At 39.2% G+C, this 16351-nt stretch overlaps 1 protein-coding gene across 1 annotated transcript in view; it reads right to left on the reverse strand.

The window, feature by feature from the left end:
• Positions 1–16301, reverse strand: part of SLC71A2 (solute carrier family 71 member 2) — a 73871-nt gene extending 57570 nt beyond the window's left edge. The window contains exon 1 of the mRNA XM_040449274.1: positions 15831–16301. Coding sequence (XP_040305208.1) covers positions 15831–16301 — 471 coding nt within the window. The remainder of the gene's footprint in view (positions 1–15830) is intronic.
• Positions 16302–16351: the final 50 nt, after the last annotated feature.

A 16351-nucleotide genomic window follows, 5' to 3' on the forward strand; every position in this document is an offset into this window, starting at 1 on the left:
TGTGCGCGCGCGTTTCTCTCTCTCTCTCTGCAGGATTGTGGGGGAGTGTCTCCCATGCTCAGATGCTCATGCTCCATCTCAGGCCGTGGTGTTTGGCAGAGATCAGTGATTTTTCAGAACGTTGGAAGGTGCCCAAAATGGCACTGGTGTATTTTTTTGCCACTTCAAAGCACCTATCGATAGTTCTTTGCTTTTCCATTACGAGAGTGAGCTCAGAAATGCTTTGCTTCATTCTAGGTCAGGCTGCCTGCAGATATAGACCCTTTCCTCTGCTGCCTTATTGCCAGTTACAATAAATACATGACAAGAGTTTATTAATACTGTACTGTCATCAACATCTGTGCGTGTATAAAATGGCCCTCATGCGGAAAAAGATTCCAATGAGCCAGTGGATAGCAGTGATTCCGTTAGTGATAATGAAAGTCGTTCTACACAATAACCCTCCTCTCTTGTCTCCCTCACACCAGCTACTAAGGTCTTCAAAGGTAAGTGCAGACGAATTTATTTTTCTTTATATTTTGTACTTTATTATTCTGTATTATATTACAGCATTGTAACCATTTTTATATGAATATTTTTGGGTTGTGGAACAGATTATCTGCATTCCCATTATTTCTAATGGGGAAATTCGCTTTGATATACATGTGCTTTGAATTACAAGCATGTTTAGGGGCGCCTGGGTGGCGCAGTCGGTTAAGCGTCCGACTTCAGCCAGGTCACGATCTCGCGGTCCGGGAGTTCGAGCCCCGCGTCAGGCTCTGGGCTGATGGCTCGGAGCCTGGAGCCTGTTTCCGATTCTGTGTCTCCCTCTCTCTCTGCCCCTCCCCCGTTCATGCTCTGTCTCTCTCTGTCCCAAAAATAAATAAAAAAAAAAAAGTTGGAAAAAAAAAATTGAAAAAAAGAATTACAAGCATGTTTCTGGAACAAATTATGCTTACAAACCAAGGTTTTAGTGTAGTAGCAAACTAAATTCAGCAGCTTGTTAAAGGGGATCTAACACCATGGCCAAGTAAGATTTATTCCTGGAATATAAGAACAGTTCACAATGAAAATCAATCAGCAGGACACACCACTTTGAAAAGAAGGAGGTTGGGGGATACACGATCATCTCCACTGATGCAGAAAAAGCACTTGACAAAATTAATAGCTTTTCATGATTAAAAAAATCTTAAAAAGGATAGAAGGAAATTACCTCAATATAATAAATGGCACATATGAAAAATCTATACCTAACATCACAGTCAATAGTGAAAGGCTGAAAAAACTTTCCCTTTAAGATCAGGAACAAGAAAAAGATGCCTGCTCTTAACACTTTTATTTAACATAGTATTGGGAGTTCTAGCCAGAGTAATTACATAAGGGGAAAAAAAAAATCCAAACTGGAAAAGAAAAAGTAAAATCATTTGTTTGCAGATGCCATCATCTTACATATAGAAAACCCTAAAGGTTCCACAAAAACACTTTAGAGCTAATAAGTGAATTCAGCAAAACTGCAGGACAAAAAATTCAACGTGCAAAAATCAGTTGCATTTGTATACACTAACAATGAAAATCACAAAACTACTCTTTTGGGATGCCTGGGTGGCTCAGTGGGTTAAGCATCTGACTCTATTTCAGCTCAGGTCATGATCTCACAATTGTGATCATGATCTCACGGTGGTGAAACTGAGCCCCACATTGGGCTCTGCACTTGGCATGGAGCCTTCTTGAGATTCTTCCTCTTCCTCTGCCCCTCCCCTGCTTGCATATGCTCGCCTGCTCTCTTTCTCAAAAAACAAACCCAATTCTTTTTACAACAGCATCAAAAAGAATAAGTTCTCAGGAAAAATGAACCAAGTAGGCAAAAAACTTTAACACTGAAAACTACAAAACACTGCAGATAAGAATTAAGAAGGCAGGGGCGCCTGGGTGGCGCAGTCGGTTAAGCGTCCGACTTCAGCCAGGTCACGATCTCGCGGTCCGTGAGTTCGAGCCCCGCGTCAGGCTCTGGGCTGATGGCTCGGAGCCTGGAGCCTGTTTCCGATTCTGTGTGTCCCTCTCTCTCTGCCCCTCCCCCGTTCATGCTCTGTCTCTCTCTGTCCCCCAAAAAATAAATAAACGTTGAAAAAAAAAATTAAAAAAAAAAAAAAAAAAGAATTAAGAAGGCAAAAATAAATGGAAAGACCTTCTATGTTCAAGAATCAGGAAATTCAACGTTGTCTAGATGTCAAAACTGCCCTAAATGATCTATGGATTAAGTGTCATTCCTACTTAAGTGCCATGACCTTTTTTGCAAAAATAAAAAATCCATTCTAAAATTTATATGGAGGAAGGTGGGTGGGGGATGGGCTAGATAAGTAATGGGTATTAGGAGGGCATTGTTATGATGACCCCTGGGTACTGTATGTAAGTGATGAATACTGGATTCTACTCCTGAAACCAATTTTGTACTTTGTTTTTAAGCTAGAATGTAAATAAAAACTTGAAAAAAAAATTCATATGGAATCTCAAGTGACCCTGACAAGTCAAAACAGTTTAAAAAACAAAAACAAAACAAAAACAAAACTGGGGCACCTGGGTGGCTCAGCTGGTTAAGTGTCTGGCTATTTCAGGTCAGGTCATGATCTCTCAGTTCGTAGGATTGAGCCCCATGTCAGGCTCTGCACTGGCAGCACAGAGCCTGCTTGGGATTCTCTCCCCGCCCTCTCTCTCTGCTGCTCCCCTGCTCACTCACTCTCTCTCTCTCTCTCTCAAATAAACATTAAAAAAAACCCCCAAAACTGCAGTACTCACATTTCCTGCTTTCAAAGCACACTACAAAGCTAATCAAAACAGTATGGCATTCAGGCACCCAAATGGCTCAGTTGAGCACCGAATTCTTTTTTCTTTTTCTTAATTTTGTTTATTTACGAGAGAGAGAGAGAGAGAGAGATAGCGAACAAGCACAGGCAGGGAAGGGGCAGAGAGGGAGAAAGAGAATCAGAAGCAGGCTCCAGGCTCTAAGCTGTCAGCATGCAGGGGTGAACCCATGAACCACAAGATCATGACCTGAGTTGAAGTCAGATGCTCAACCAACTGAGCCACCCAGGGCGCCCCAAGCACCCAACTCTTGATTTCAGCTTAGGTCATGATCCCAGGGTCGTGGGATCAAGCCCCACATCAGGTTCCATGCTTAAAATTCTCTTTCCCCCTTGGCTCCTTTCCCTACTCACACTCTCTCACTCTCTAAAATATGAATGAATAAATGTTAAAAAAAAAAAAACCAGGGCAGTACTGGCATAAAAACAAAGACCAATGGGATATAATAATAGAGTCCAGAAGTAAACACTTGTATAATGGCCAAATGATTTGCAACAAGAGTGCTAAGACCATTCAGTGGAAAAAGAATAGTTCCTTCGACGCAGGGTCCTGGGAACACTGGATATTCACATGCAAAATAATGAAGCTGGACCTTTTACCTCACTTCATGTACAAAAAATTAATTCAAAATGAATCAAAGCCCTAAACATAAAAGCTACCAACTATAAAACTCTTAGAAGATAACACAGGAGGAAAGCCTCATGACAATGGACCTGACAATGATTTTCTGAACATGACACCAAAAAAAACCCAAAAACAGGCAACAAAAGAAAAAATAGATAATCTGACTTGATCAAAAAGAAAAACTTTTGCGCATCAAAGGGCATCATCAACAGAGTGAAGAGGCAACCCACAGAATGCAAGAAAATATTTGCAAATCACCTATCTGGTAAGGAATTATTATACACACAGAAGCATGCACGCACATACGTATAAACTCCTAAAGTTCAAGTACCAAAAAAACTGATTTAAAAATCTGCAAAGGACAAAAAATTACATGAAAAGATGCTCCATATCACTTATCATTAGGGAAATGCAAAGCTAAACAATACTGAGATATTATCTTGTGCTCAATAGGATGGCTACGATTAAAAAGAAAAAAAATTAAAAACCTGAAAATAACAAGTGTTGGCAAGGATGTAAACTTGTGCACTTTTGTGGCGATGTAAAATGGTATAGCCAATGTGAAAACACTATGGGAGTTCCTAAAAAAAATTAAAAATACAATTACCAAATATCCAGTAATTCACTTCTGGCTATATACCCAAAAGAAATGAAAGCAGGGTCTCCAGGAGATATCTGTACACCCGTTATTCACAATTCCAAATATTCACAATAGCCAAAAGGTGATGGATTATTATACAGCCCTGAAAAGGGAATTCTGACAACTGCTACAACACAGCTAAATGTTGACAGCATTACGCTAAGTGAAATAAGCCAGTCGTACAAGGACAAATACTGTATGATTCTGTTATATGAGATTTAGAGAGAAAGAAAGTACAATGGTGGTTGCCAGGGACTAGGTGGGGAGAGGGAAATGATGAGTTATTTTTTAATGGGTACAGAGTTCAGTTTCAATGATGAAAAGTTCTGGAGATGGACAATGGTACTGGTTGTCCAACAATGTTAATATACAAATACCACTGAACTACACACTTAAAAATGACTAAAATGGTGAATTTTATGTTATGTGTATTTTACAATTAAAAAAAAAAAAAAGGAACTCAAAATAGATCACAGACCTAAAAGTAAGGTCTCTTAGTTTCATCATGAGTTTGTATATACAGCACTAACCGCACCATCCATGCAAGAAAAACTTGGCACGCTGGACTCCATTAAAACTAAAAACTTGTGCTCTGTGAAAGACACTGCTGAAAGAATGAAAAGACAAGCCACAGAGTGGACGAAAGTATTTACAAACTCGTATCTGATCAGGGACTTGAATCAAGAACTCTTTCAATTCACCTATAAAATGACAAGTAACACAATTTATTTTTTTTATTTATTTATTTTTTTTTAAATTTTTTTTTCAACGTTTATTTATTTTTGGGACAGAGAGAGACAGAGCATGAATGGGGGAGGGGCAGAGAGAGAGGGAGACACAGAATCAGAAACAGGCTCCAGGCTCTGAGCCATCAGCCCAGAGCCTGACACGGGGCTCGAACTCCCGGACCGCGAGATCGTGACCTGGCTGAAGTCGGACGCTTAACCGACTGCGCCACCCAGGCGCCCCGACAAGTAACACAATTTAAAAATGGGCAAAGGACCTGTATAAACATTTCTCTGAAGAAAATAAAGAACTGGTCAATAAACACATGAAAAGATGTTCAACATCCTTAGCCACTAGGGAAATGCATATCAAAACCATAGTGACATACCACTTCAGACCCACTAGAATGGATGTAATAAAAAAATATTAACAAGTACTGGTGAGGATTTAAATAGGAACCCTCATACACAACTGTTGGGAATATAAAATGGTACCCCACTATGGAAAATAGTTTGGCATTTCCTCAAGATGTTAAACAGAGTTACCATATAACCTAGCAATTGTACTCCAATACCCAAGACAACTGAAAATATATGTATACAGAAACCTGTAAACAAATGTTCACAGCAACATTATTCATAGTAACCAAATGTAGGAACAACCCAGATGTCTACCAAGTGATGAATGGATAATCAAAAAGTGGTATATCCATACAATGCAATATTAATCAGCTATAAAAAGGAATAAAGTATAAATTTATGCTTCAACATGGATAACGTGGAAAACTTTATGTTCAATCAGAGAAGCCAGGCACCAAAGGCAACAACATATAGTATTATTCCATTTATGTGAAATGCCCAGAATAGACATTCCACTGGAACAGAGAGCAGATTAGTGGTCACCAGGGCCAGAAGGTAGGGGAAGATAAGAATGACTGCTAATGGGTACAGAATTTCATTCTGGGGAGATGAAAATATTCTGACAGTGGTAATGGCTGCACAACCTTGTGAATATACTAAAAATACCTGGATCGTACACTTGAATACAGTGAATTTTATGTGAATATATCTCAATAAAAATGCAATGGTAAAAAAAAAAAATAAAAGAGAGACAAAGATGCAGAAAGAGGCTGACTCTGCCTCTTGGCTGTGTGTGCAGCCTGGAACCCTGACAAATACCTTGAGACCATGAGAGCCAGACAAGTCAATACACTGAAATCACCAAGTACCTGGGTCCTTGATTATGCTGCTTAAGTGCTAAATGAACCAATCCTGAAACTGTCTTTCCATCAGATTTCTTGCTAAACGAGTTAGTAAATCTCCTAATTATAAAACGGGGTGGGGGGAGGGGCAGATCTTAACACACACCTAACCAAAAATGATACAGAAATGGCAAATAAGTATACGAAAAGATGCTCAAGGGAAAAAGCTAGAATGATCCCTGTGATAACAGATTAGAGTTGGAGATAGCACTATGAACTCATTTTAATTTTACATAGATACAGATGACCATATACAGAACTATTTATAGATAACATGTATACACAGGCTAATATACACATGTATATTTTCCTTGCTCTGTCACCTGAGAGAACCTAAAAGTAATGACATCCCAGCAGCCCAAGAGCAGTAAGTTCTGGTGCCCTGATCTTGGTTTCAAATACAATTTTCCAACAAAAGGAGCCAGAGCTCCTTAGAGAAATGGCTGATTCTAGGACTAAGGCAGGAAAAATACAAGAGAAATCTGGCAAATCTTGTAGTACCAGAATATACTGCTAAAAACAAAAAACAAAACACCCCAATGAAACGCCAAAAACATAGGGATATGTCAAAGAGCTCCCAATGGCCAAAGCTGTGGCAATATGAGGCAACAAAACAGTACTGGATTATAGCTAATATAATAAAATATATATTTCATTATATACGAAAATATATAGCTAATAAAGTTATAAAATATATGTATTATAAAATGCATATCTACAAATCTATACTAATAAGATGACATAGTAAACAAGTGGGGGAGAAAAGACAAATCTGTGCAGAGGAATTCCAAATGCAAGAAATTCCTTCAAAGTTTTGCCTTCAAGGAAGTGAGGCAAAACTCCCATTTCTTAAATGTGGGCCGCATGTACTTTCTTCTGAAGAGTACAGCATAGAAAGAGGGAAAGAAGAGTATCTTTCTAGAGAAAGGTGACAAACACTACCTCAGACAAAATGTTAATGTCAACAGTGACGTGTACCCTTGATATGTTATGAAAATGGCACTTCACTTCTGTGGGCTTTCCTCCTCTAAACCCGTAATCCCACCCTAATCATGAGGAAACATCAGATGAATCCCACTTGAGGGACATTCTGCAAAATAACCAGGACTCATGAAAATTGTGAAAGTCATCAAAAACAAGGAAAGTATGAGAAACTATCATAGCCCAGAAGAACTTACAGAGACATGAAAACTAAATGTAATGAAATACTGAAACAGAAAAAGGCCATTTAGTAAAAAACCAGGAAAATGTGAATAAGTATGGACTTTAGATGATGGTAAGGTATGGACATTGGTTCATCAGTTTTAACAAATATACCATACTAATATAAGATGCTAATAACAGAAGGAAATGGATGTGAGGTATATGAAACCTCTCTATACAACCTTTTTTCTGTAAGTTTAAACTATTCTAAAATAAAGTTTCAAAAAATTAATGGGCAAGAATACCAAAAACATCCTGAAGGTGGAAAGAATAGGGGAAATATCTGAGCAGGGGTTGGGAAACTACAGCCCACAGCCTAAATTGATCACCAGTTTTTGTAATATGTAATATGTTTTACTGAAATTTAGCAATGTTCATTCATTTACATATGTCCAAGGCTGCTTTTGTGCTACACTGACAGCACTGAGTAGCTGCAACAGACTATATGGCAGAAAAGCCTAAAATATTTACCATCAGGTTCTTAACAGAAAAAGTCTGCTGACCCCAAAGTGAATAACTAGAACACAAAGGGGAGATCATAAGTATCAGTAACCCCATATAATATCTGAGAAGCTGCTGACATTCCTTGACCACCCTGAACAGAGGCAGGTGCTTCCCTACCAAATTTTCCTGTAGCTTCTTTTCCACATACGACTAGTCTCTCTCCTGTACTACACAACACCTCTCAAAGGCAAGGATCTCAATAGTAATTCTCTAAATGCACCCTGAACTCAGCAGATAACTGGCTTTTATGACGTTAGAAGTTGACTTCCTACACCACCAAGACATATTTGCTAACAAATTCCCAACTGTGTTCATGTTTCAGCAACCGTGTGCATAAACAGACTAGTCACCTCCTGAGACTGCAGCCTTGAGAATTCTTCAGGTCCAGAAGTTGAATCTTGACTAGTCAACCTGACCAGGATCATTCAATGACTAAAGATAGGAACGAACTACATGGACCAATTATGGCCAATGAGGTATGAGAGGAAATACGGGGAGGGTTTATGGACTTTCCTTCATTCTTCTAGGGACATATATCAAAACATTACTGTTTCCAGTTTGAGGGCACTGTTGTGTAAGCATGTGGTACTTAGCATCATAGCCATCCTGAGACCACACGTGGTCAATCTTATGACCCCAAACTATCACCCTGGGAAGAGCAGAGCATATGAATGTAATGAGCCCACCATGTCTTTGGTGATATTAAACTGCTAAAATAAGCACACAATCTCTGTACTACCTATCATGTGCAATAATAAACCACTTACCATCAAGTTATCATTACACCATGTACAATGTTAACCTATTAAAAATGAAATATTTCGATCTTGATTTTTATGGATAAGCTGAGGAACTAAGAACTAAAACTGTAAACTGTTGGCTCTATTGTACTTCTAAGCAGAAAAATTATTTTAAAATATATTTTAATTGAAAACTAGTACTCCATAGTTGGGATGTACGGCCATAAGATTCATAGTAATCTCTGCAGTAATGCTGAAGACATATGAGAAGTATATTTCACTCTAAGCTCTGAGTATTTTAATAACTTAGAAGTTTACTACTTCTTGCCTATATCCTTTGTATTTATCTGGTTAGTAAAATGCTCCATCAAAAATAAATTCTTTATCAAAAATCTTTTTAAATATAAACACAAAGATGAAGTACATAAAAAGTTTTAAAACAAGTAAATGATTACACCTAAAGGCTTTGTTTTTCTTCCTCCTAATACTGAAATGCCAGTAGGAAAAACAATTTTACGGCTTCTTTAGATGAAATAAATTTTCCACAAAAATTATGAAAATTTTCTCAGCACTAAATAGTTGAATACATGCAATCACTATCGGGTTGGACAAAGCATTGATTAAATATTTGTAAGATAACTGCTTTTAAGTCTTCAAACTCTATAATTTACCAACCACCACCCAACTTAAAGCAAACCAAGATGCCAAGGACTACTTTTGTAAATATTCCTATCTCTATCAACCTTATCTAAGAATGAAAATATTCAAATCCAAGTGGTTAATTCACTCAGCATGTATATGATGAGCTCTAGTATGTCTGCTAGATGTTGGGAACAATGGTATCAATAGATACTATCCTGTACCCGTTTAATGAAATATAAATTTTTAAATGGAAATGAACACTATAAAGAACAAGGACACAGCTCAGGGACACAGCTCAGAGACAGTCATTACAAAAGATCTAAGCTGGGGCACCTGGATGACTCAGTCGGTTGAGCACCTGACTTCAGCTCAGGTCATGATCTCCCGGTTCGTGGATTCGAGCTCCGCGTCAGGCTTTGTGCTGACAGCTCAGAGTCTGGAGCCTGCTTCAGATTCTGTGTCTTCCTCTCTCTCTCTCTCTCTCTCTGCCCCTCCCCTGCTCACACTCTGTCAATCTCTCTCTCAAAAAATAAATAAAACATTAAATAAAAGATCTAAGCTATACCTAGGCAAAAATTAGTCTACAATAGCAGGAGAAGCAGCAACAGACACCATGCCAAGACCTGATCAAAGCACATTACAGATGCTACCATTTTTTCTGCACTGTAGTCTTCAAGATAAAAACTACCATCATCCCCATTTTATAGATGACAAAATTCAGATGCAGAGAATTCATGTAACTTGCCCAAGTCATAGAGTTACTAAGTGCCTAAGCTGGTATTCCATCCAGAGGATCACATATCTCCAGAGTGTATGCTACTAACCACTGTACTGCTTATACTACCTTTCTTAGCCTACACTTCTCATAAACAGAATCAGCACATACATGACAGGTAGCCTGGACTGCAGCAACCTGAGTAAGAGGTGACAGGAGCCAAATGTAGGCAGTTCCTCAGGCAAAGTGCAGCCTGTTACTTACCCACCCACCTCTGTTCCCACACGAAGGAGTCTGGCTGGGCTAGTATGTGCCTGGACAAAAAAAACCAATCTCCATCAACCCCCTCACTTGCTTTCTCAACATGACCTGAAAAGATGAGACTAGCAAGAGCACCTGACTTTTATCAATCAGGTCATCTGCCTTCAATTGGAAAAAGATAAGGGTGAAAACTACTCCCATTGGTCCCAAACATGATCTCCAACTCACAGATCACAGTACACAGTAAACATCAGTGAGTGACTCCCAACATGGAAGCAGTAGAGAGAAAGAGGCTGTCATATACACAAACTGACTAGAATTGGGTTTCCATAAATAAACTGATACATCTATATCCTGCTGATTTTTGGCAGGAGTGCCAAATCCACTCAAAACAAAAGCACAGTTTCTTCAACAAATGGTGCTGAGACCACTGAATTTCCACATATAAAGAATGAATCTGAAACCCTACCTCACACCATACAGAGAACCCAAACCAGATAAATGATCTAAGCTAAAACCACAAAACTAGGAAGAAAACACAGAGGTAAATCTTGGATTTAATCATGGATTCTTAGACATGACTCCAAAGCAGCAACAGTAACAAGCAACAAAAGAAAAAAGTAGATATTGGGCTTTGTCAAAACCACAAACGTTTAAAATGAACCAAAACCCTAAGTGTATGACATAAAACTCTCACAAAACAACATAGGGGAAAAGCTTTGTAACATTGGATTTGACGAGATCTTGAATATGACACCAAAAGACAAAGGCAACAAAAGTAAAAACAGATTAAATTGAATGTTACCAAAATTTAAAACTTCCACACATCAAAGGATACAATCAACAGAGTGAAAAGGCAACCTATGGAGAAGATATTTGTAATGCATGTATCTGAAAAGAAAGTAATATTCAGAATATATCAAGAACCTCTACAACTCAAAATAACAGTCCAATTTAAAATTGAGCAAAGGACTTCTGGTGGGAACTTAAAATGGTGCCATTACGATGGGAAACAGCATGGCAGTGCCCCAAAACTTAAAAATGGAATTACCCAATGATTTAATAACTCCACTTCTGGATAGATATACAAAAGATTTGAAAGCAGGGTCTTAAAGAAATATTTGTACAATGATGTTCACAGAAGCATTATTTACAATAGCCAAAAAAACAGAAGCAATGAGATACTCAACAGATAAATGGAGAAACAAAATGTGGCATATACATAAAACAGAGTATTATTCCATCTTGAAGGAAATTCCAAGACATACCACACATGCCTTCAGCAATCCTGAAGACAACATGTTTCGACATGTGTCAACAACAACAAAATTGAGGTCATTATGCTCAATGTCACAAAAATACAGTGTATGATTCCACTTATATGAGGTATCTAGAGTAGTCAGACTTATAGAAACTGAAAGCAGAAAGATGGTTATTAGGGAATGAGGGACAGGGTAAATGCTACTTAATGGATATAGAGGTTTCGTTTTACAAACTGAAAAAGTTCTAGAGATTGGTTTCACAATAACGTAAATACATTTAACACTACTAAGCTGCACAATTAAAAATGGTTGAAATGGTCAAGTTTATGATATACGTATTATATTGCAATGTTAAGAATTTCTTGAATCCACTGTGTTTCTATATATTGGCAACAATTATGAATTTGAATTTTTAAGAATTTACATATTTAATATTTACACTATTGTACAACAGCATCAAAAAATTTGAAACGGGGTATACTCTGACAAATGATGTGAAAGGCCTATACACTGAGAACTCCAAAACACAGGTGGGAAATTTTAAAGATCTAAAATAAACGGAGGGATACCTCTTTCATGAATGAGAAGATTCAATGTTTTCAATTCTTCCTAAACTCATTTTCAGAATCAACACAATCCCAATGAAAATATAGGCAGGGTTTTTTTGTTTGTAAAAATTGAAAATCTGATTCCAGAATTCTAAAATGCAAAGGACACAGAACAAACAATTTTAAAAGAGAACAAGTGTGGAAGCCTAACAGTACTTGTTTCAAGTATTAATATATACCTCTAATAATACAGATTAAGCAGTATTGATCTACAGATAAAACAGAATACAGAATAGACTGACATATATGGATAACTGAATTTTGACTAAAGTGCAACTTTAGTGAATAAGAAAGTCTTTTCAACAAATGATGCAACAGTTATCCATACACAAAAAGAGAACTTCCATCCATACTTTGCACCATATTAAAAAATAATTCAAAATGGTCATAAAACTAATTGTAAAATCTAAAAAGCTTATAAAAACTGAAGGAAATCCTTGTGATATTGAGTTAGGCAAGCATTTCTTAGATATAAACCAAAACCAATCCATAAAAGAATTGATAAATTTCATCAAAATTAAACATTCTGCTCTTCTAAAAATTTTTTTAATGTTAATTTTTGAGAGAGAGAGAGAGAGAGAGAGAAAGACAGAGCACAAGCAGGGGAGGGGCAGAGAGAGAGGGAGACACAGAATCCTAAGCAGGCTCCAGGCCCAAAGCTGTCAACACAGAGTGGGACTATGGGCTCAAACTCACAAACCGCGAAATCATGACCTGAGCCAAAGTCGGATGCTTAACTAACCGAGCCACCCAGGCGCCCCAAACACTCTGTTCTTCTAAAAGCACAGCTTAAAAGAAAATATTTGTGGGGCACCTGGGTGGCTCACTTGATTGGGCATCTGACTTTGGCTCAGGTCAGATGAGATATCTCACGTGAGATATCTCACGGTCTGAGAGTTTGGGCCTCGCGTCGGGCTCTGTGCTGACAGCTCGGAGCCTGGAGCCTGCTTCAGATTCTGCGTCTCCCTCTCTCTGATCCTTCCCCATTCATGCTCTTTTTCTGTCTCAAAAATAAATAAACATTAAAAAAAGAAGTTTTTTTAAAGAAAATATTTGCAAAGCATATATCTGATAAAGGACTTACATCCCAAATCTATAAAGTACTCTCAAAAATCAATTATAAGATAAACAACCTAACAATAAAAATAGGCAAAAGACTCGAACAGACGCTTCACCAAGAGGATATAAAGATGACAAATAAGTTTATGGAAAGATGTTGAATATCATTAGCCAGAGGGACATGCAAATTAAAAACAAAATAAAACAATTAAAATACAGATCTACTACAAGGGCTAAAATTGACCAAGTGTTGAGGATGTAGATGAAGTGGAACTGTCATAGTGCTAGTGACAATGTAAAACTGTAAAATAACTTTAGAGAATGGTTCGGCAGTTTTCTTTAAAAGTTAAACAATACACCTACCATATGATTTAGCCACTGCACTCTAAGTATTTATCTAAAAGTATATCCCATACAAAGACTGGTAGACAAATGCTCATAGCAACTTTATTTGTACTGCCAAGCCTTAGTGATGAAGCAAATGTTCATCAACAGCTGAATGGATAAACAAATTGTGGTATGGTATGTCCATACAATGGAATACTACTCAGCAACAAAAAGGAATGCACTGATTTATACAACATGGATAAATCTCAACTCATGCTGAGTTTAAAAAAAAAAAGCCAAACCAAAAAGAGCATATGCTAGAAAATTAACAGTAATATATAGTGACAGGAAGTAGATAAATGTTTGCCTGTGAAGTAGGTGGAGAGAAGATATAAAATGCGCACAAGGAAACTTCTGGGAGTGATGGATATATTCCCTGTCTTGATTGTGGTAATGATTCCACAAGTGTATACACATGTCAAAAACAAACCTGTATAAACATATATAGTTGTTACTATGTCAATTATATTTCAATGAAGCTATTTTTAAAAGATAAACAAATACAAAACTATTGTATTAAAAAGTCAAGCAGGGGCATTTGGGTGGTTCAGTCTGTTAAGCATCAGACTCAATTTCGGCTCAGGTCATGATCTCACGGTCAGGCTCCAGGCCCAGCTGCAGAACGTAGCATGTGGAAATGACACTAGACAGAAAGCGTAAGCAGAAAGATGCATAATTTGTGGTACCAGCATACAACATGAACATTTAAGGGCATTCACTTGCTTTCTCAGCCACCACACATTGCAAAAGAGCACCAGTGTCTGAACTCTGCCACCTGCCCATGCTAATCATCTCACTAAGCACAGTAAGTATCAAGAAAATTCACTGTCAGTATTCACTGCAGTTTATCAATACGGAGTCCATGCACCCTCAGAGACCAGGAAAGACTGGGTAGGAATCTATGGGTAGGAATCTATCTGTGCCCAAATTAGCAGGTTAGCATCAGGGTCCCACAGGAGAAGGAACCAGGGAATAGAGTCTAGGTTTCCTTGAGTAAATTTCTTTGAGTAAACATACTTCAAAAGTTCCAGCTCTAAGCATATAAAATTATCAACTTTTTTTTTTAAGTTTATTTAGAGAGAGAGAGAGAGAGAGAGAGCAGGGGAGGGACACAGAGAGAGGGAGGGAGAATCCCAAGCAGGCTCTGCACTGTCAGCACGGAACCCCACACAGGGCTCAAACCCACGAACTGTGAGAGCATGACCTGAGCCAAAATCAAGAGTCGGACACTCAACCGACTGAGCCACCCAGGCGCCCCCAAATCATCAGGTTTAATTTTTCGTAAATGACTTGTCAGGAATCACGTATACATTCTGACCATTCGTGCCGAAAATATTGAGAAATAGTAACAGCCAATATTTATTGAGAACTTACTCGGTACAAGGTTGCAGTAACCCTAGCAATCCTCTGAGGTAAATACTATTATTAATTCGGAGATGTTATGCAACTTGTGCAGGTAACAAAAGGTGGGAACTGGGATTCCGAGCATGCTCACTTAATCACTATGCTATAATGCTTCAACCTGCTGGGTTATTTATTTTTATCCAAAAAGCCAAGGAGAACCAATGAAAAAACTTAAGGACAGCAGTAATTATGACACTAATCAACTAAGAACTGATGGTGAGGGTAGCAAGGGTCCCGAGAAACGCTGAGGAACTGAACCAGAGGGATGCAGAGGAAGCCAACAACCTAAAATCTTTGCCTGGTAAAATTAGCTACACTTGGCGAAGTACTGGGTGTCCTTAAGTACAGCAACGGATGAGGGAAGCTGTTTCCCATGTTACTAGCTTGGTGGCTGATGAGTAATTATGGCCTGTCCATTCAGACCCAGGAGGACCCGGCGGTTTGGCTCAGGTGAGGGGCAGGAATATGAGGTCTCCTTTTTAAATAATCAGAAACAAAACGAGAAAAACCAATTCTCTGGAATGTCCTCTCACCATGAAATAAACCTCCCTTCCCAGACATCTTGTCTTTGAAATGAGGAACCCTTAACGCTGTTTCAAAAATGAGAACTCACTTGAGCAAGGAGGGCCCTTCAACACTACTACTAAGCTCTCCTCTCCTTTTATGGATGAGGCACCGAGTGGCAGGGCACACCGTTCTCACAGGACCAAGACCAGAACCAGCTCTTCGGGCTCCATTCTACTTCCCCCTCCTCCCAATTCTGTTAATGGAGACTCGTATCACCAAGTAATATTCATCTAGCGTCTCCTAAAAGCAAATATAGGTATGTAAGCTAAAAATCTGTAAAGTAAAATTTGTAAAAAAAAAAAAAAAAAAAAAAAAAAAAAGTCGACTGCATACATTTAACTTTCCTCAAATTTCTGGTTTTCTTTGGCAAAACGTTTCCTAGGTGTTACCCTGTGACGTTTATTTCCTGTCCTGAATAGAGCAGAAAAACCCAGGGTCTTTAAGGAAGACTGGAGCTCTATGTTTTCTACTCCCCCATAACGAACCGGAGGCGCCTCTGAGCCGGCGGGCTCTGCCGAACCCGGGCCTATGAAATCAGCGCCCCGGCGGCCACCCGAACCCGGCGGGAACCCGGCGGAAACCCGGAGGGAGAGCGGCCCGAGCGTTCCCGGCCGACAGGCCCCCACACGCCCGAGGAGGCTGGGCCGGGAACTGCACCACGGAAGCGGAACCGCCTGCCGCACGTCTGGAAGTTCCCGAAAGGACGAAACCACTTCTCCTCGGGACCCCGCGCACAGTGCTTCCCGAGACAACAAACCACCTGAAGGTTTGTCCGGCGAGGCGCAGGAGTGGCCCCGTAAAGGACGGGCTGCACGAGAGCGGGGGCCCACGCGGCCTGTCCACGTACACCCCCCCCCCATCCCCGGGCTCCGCACCCCGGCCCCGCCCAGGCTCCCTGGGCCGCACCCGC

The sequence above is a fragment of the Herpailurus yagouaroundi genome, unplaced genomic scaffold, assembly GCF_014898765.1.
Source record: "Herpailurus yagouaroundi ecotype Mexico unplaced genomic scaffold, PumYag 199, whole genome shotgun sequence".
NCBI classification, from domain to species: domain Eukaryota; kingdom Metazoa; phylum Chordata; class Mammalia; order Carnivora; family Felidae; genus Herpailurus; species Herpailurus yagouaroundi.